The 4,494-nt window shown below is 42.4% G+C and overlaps 1 protein-coding gene across 1 annotated transcript; it reads right to left on the minus strand.

Moving 5' to 3' along the window:
- Positions 1-1,858: 1,858 nt before the first annotated feature.
- LOC113279407 lies at positions 1,859-2,965 on the minus strand. The gene has a single exon (XM_026528097.1). The coding sequence runs from the start codon at positions 2,963-2,965 to the stop codon at positions 1,859-1,861; it is 1,107 nt and encodes a 368-aa protein (XP_026383882.1).
- Between the last annotated feature and the right edge of the window lie 1,529 nt (positions 2,966-4,494).

Consider the following 4,494-nt stretch of genomic DNA (forward strand, 5'->3'; position numbering starts at 1 on the left):
CAGAACAGCTTCATTGCAAACCTAGCATTCATCTATTTTATTCAGTCATCTCAGCTGAAATACCCATTGCAACAACACTTCCAACTAGCTCCATCAAAGTCTGAATTACAGACCCATCAAGCTCAACCCATTTCAACCTTGTGTCACTCTCTTAGCTTCCAAAAAAACCAACACAGCAATAACTTAAATTGAGCAAAACCCCCTTCTCATGAGTACTTCGAAACCCTAATTTCTCCTCAGATTCAATTTACAGCAGCCATCATCTTTTATCTCTGTTCAAAATCAAATCCAAACAATACCAGTCCTGCTGATGCTTAATTCAAACATAACCCATCTCTAAACCCATGAAAGTCATCGTATCACCTTGAATCAGCTCTGAATTCCTTCACCTACACCACAAACCCATTCTCTCGATCAGTAGTATCATCTTCTCAATTGGTTGTCACCATCCAAAAGCAGTAGCAACTTCAAATTCTACCATGATTCTTTGCATGAGATCTCTGAATCATCATCTCCTTGAATTCCTCTCTCTGTCTCACTGTAATAGCTTCATCAGTTCTCTCTTACAACAAGGGTCGCCTCTCATTTTCTCTTCTTTTCTTAATTTCAGGTGTAATGAAGAAGAGAATCCCCGATTGCGGGGTTGTAATGATTGATCTTTATATTTCCACCCTGCACTACTGGATAAGGGCTAACCAATTCATATATGGCTTGTCAGTTTCAGGGGACCGACTGCCTGTTCGCTTCCTTGCTCAAGTGTTTGTTGCCTCGTGCGCCTGTGAATTGATCTTTTTGATCCCTTTTTCTCCACATGAACGCTTTCTTTTCTTCTTTCGAGTTCCTCCAACAACAACAATTGTCTCTTATTTCTCAGATTCACTTCTTCTCTTCAATGTCTCTTCATCATTAAAGTAGTCGTGCTTTTCAGACAGAAATTTGGATCACTAAAGCCGACATACTTTTCAGACAGAGATGAAGAAGTAAAAACAAATAATGAGAAATAATCCTCCTCCAACAGAAGTTGTACCATTTAAGCAACGTTTCTTCCTCTTTTGTTCCAAATGACTCCAAAGTACCTAAACACTCAAAAGCAAACATAAGATACATTATTTACAAGAAAACATAGCAAAGAAAGCATAAACAATAGATAAATATTAAGGTGTTTTAGACACCTATCGATACCTTCACCCTCAAGAGGTTCAGTAATTCCGGACTCCTCTAAAGATGCATTATGACTACGTGCTAGCCTCGTAAAAACATTCTCCTTCCTGATAGCCTGATTTTGAACGAGAAACACATTCAACAAGGATTACTCGAGATGAATAAAATTAGGGAAATCAAAAGGAATGCTTAAAAGTACATGTATGTGGGAAGAATTGAAAACTACCGGTCCACTTGCTTGCTTCTTAAGCCTCACTTCTTGGGGACTGCAGTCATCGGAAGTGTCAGCCCTGGTTCGCTTACCCGGAAGTGGCTTCAATCGCTTGTGCTGCTTCAAAATTTCGGGAGTAGGCTCTCCACGAGGAACGGTTATAACTTCTTCCGAAAACTTCTGAAAAGCTAACAACTCTTCCCTCCAGAAACTCTTATACTTGCCAGTCGCTGCTGGTTTTCTTTTGAGACGCAGGAATGAAAGGCTCTGTTTCGTTGCAAATATGATAGCACCAAGAACAGACGGTACAAGCTCCCTTGAAGGCATTGGCGGACGATCGAACGGGATGCGTTGATCAAATCCCATCTGACGGGCGGCTTTGTCAATATTGTAAGGAACCGCAGTAAGGAATTCATCAAAATAAGCTGGAACATATCCTGGGATACAGCTTCGCAGAAATATGATCTCTCTAGAGCTCACATCCTTTCAATCGGTGTGCAACACAGTGTCGAGAACAGTGGCAAAGGTTTTTGGCTGAACCACGGAAGAATGAACCGGTCCCCACGGACGGAAATCTATGGCGTGCACGTTATCGAGAACATCAATGAGCCTTAACCCAGGTTTTGGTCGTCTGTTTTGCCAACGGAGTATTCTCGAACCACCATACAAACTAGAAAACGAAGCTGTAGGGACGGGAGCATAATCTTTGAAATGTTCCCATAAGCATGCTTGGAAGAAAGATATGTGAACATGCGACTCCACTTTCTTGTACCCGTTGGAAGCGTGCATGTCTGCTGCCAAAGTTTCCAGATGGGGGTACAACGATCCAAGGAATAAACTTCCTAAGGGGAGAACCACTCTTTTCGCTAACTTTATGGCAAACATGACAATACCGTGTCTTATAGTCTTCTTCCCAGAGTCGTTATCGAAGATGTCCCTAGACAGCCACAAAGACAGAAATGCGACCACACTGAGTTCATCATCCAGTACCTGGCCCGGCCTTGGTCTTGTAGGAAACCATTGAGAAACCCACCAAGTGTAAAAGCATTTATCGCCTTTCTTCTGTTGATTATACTCTTCCGCCTTTCGAAGTATAGCATCAAGGGTAGAATTCTCTTCGATGGATAGTTTATAGTGGAAACTTCCCGCAACAGGGAGATTCAGCAACACGGCTACGCTTTCCAGAGTAATAGTCATTTCTCCCCATCTACATATAGATGTATGTGTGGAAGGGCGCCATCGAGAAATGAAAGTAATCAAACCTGCAGCGTCTTTCCTGATGTGAAGTGTTGCAGACGCCATGATAGTTTCAACAATCTGCGCCCTGGCCAAGTTATCTCTGATGCGCTCATTACTCAACATATGCCTCATCCATCCTTCATAAGAGTTCAGTGGAGTGTGGCAAACCTTGAAATCAATAGGATATGCAGGATATTCATTTCTACGAAGACAGAACCTCATCGCATGTGTTGGGGGAGCGGACGAAGCAGTCTCTTCATTTTCTGAGCCTGTGAGCAGGACCCACTTATGGCCAGGATGAAATCTAACGTTCGGAAAAGTCACGGTAAACAACTCATCATCTATGTTTGGCATGTCTTTGGAGTTGTTAACACCTCCCTATTTGGAAGCAACATTATCCCCAGGTGATATCTTAACAAGAGCTTTTTTGTTCACTTTCAAATAACTACAATGAAGCGCAATAGAAAAGAGTCATTACTTTGTACTAAGGGAGAAAACACGCATGCATGCGATGCAATATGGGTGATGATGGATGGAGCCGATGGATGAAGAAGTATACACACAAAAAAAAAATTACCGCGGGATGAACGTCCATAGCAGGATCGAACCTCCGCATGCTCGATTACCCCCTAGTCTCTTCGTTCACTCTATTGACCGTGGCATGTTCGATCACTCTCTTGGCCTGCTCGATCATGTTGGTTATGGAACGAACACACACAATCGTGCCTAATAGGGTTTTCATCTACAAATTCTTGCCGCGGACGTTGCATTCGCAGTCGCAACCTAAAACTAGGTTTTGCATGCAAAGACGGAAAGGAGCAAACAACACATCTACATGGGATTCTTTGCTCGCTTTACTAATGATTCTAGAAATATTAACTACTGTGTTATTGATTCTACTGGTGGAGTTCGTTACAATATGGCTAACAAAGAAGTTTCGTTCGTAACGAGATGGTTTTATCAAGTTCAAGGAAGTTACACCTAAAACTAGGGTTTACATCCACAAAAAAGAAGAAGAAACGAAAAACGAAGAAGAGGTGGAGCACTCACCTTGCTACTGACGGGCACTCGACGAAAGACATAGCTGATGGCAGTGGCAGCGACGGCAGGGAGTTGGAGCAAACGAAAATAAAAAAAAGGGGAAAGGGTCGGCATCCTTTTATACACGAAGGCTTGGCGGAATTCTAACGAAAGAAGGAAACCTTCTTGGTTTCGAACATGGGAAGGGAAGCTGGGGCCACCGCCTCACGGCCGCGGAGACACCGCCCTGCATGTCGTCGACGATCGACTCCTCCTGGTAAGCCTATTATCCTCGTCTTGTCTATCACCATCTGGTACTTACCCCACAAAAGTGTCACCATTACGTGCTAAGCATGAGACTTAATGTTTATGGTGGTTTTTAGTTCAGGGTCAAAATCGTAAAACCCTATATTTAACGCTGTGATCCTGCAAAGGAGTAAAGGCCATTCGAAAGTAATGAGTGCTCAAACCTCATTACTCATACATGTATTGAACGACTCAGTATATAGATGAGTTCACTCAGAATGGTGCTAGCAATCCCAGTATTCTGTGAATTTTATTTTATGCCGGCATTATTAACTAATGCATGACTTGCCTGATATTTTTTCGTGCAATGTTCTCAGCCGAACTCTCAATACTGACATGACATGACGATCAATGCTCACTCTCAGCAGAGTAGCATGAATCTCACGAAGTGCTAGTATTGGGATCTGTACAAAAATACTCATACATGCTACATCTCTCTGACAAAGAGATCAATGCGTTCACACACTTTTCTTTTAATTAAAGTTAGCATGATTGAACACATATTTACTCTTTAAAGAAAATCTAGACTGTCCATATCAGTCTCAGAAACGATCACG

Source organism: Papaver somniferum, chromosome 5 (genome assembly GCF_003573695.1).
Source record: "Papaver somniferum cultivar HN1 chromosome 5, ASM357369v1, whole genome shotgun sequence".
Classification (NCBI taxonomy): Eukaryota; Viridiplantae; Streptophyta; class Magnoliopsida; order Ranunculales; family Papaveraceae; genus Papaver; species Papaver somniferum.

Coding starts and splice junctions, on each gene's coding strand:
- LOC113279407 (XM_026528097.1), bottom strand. CDS start 2,965: ATGCCAAACATAGATGATGAGTTGTTTACCGTGACTTTTCCGAACGTT.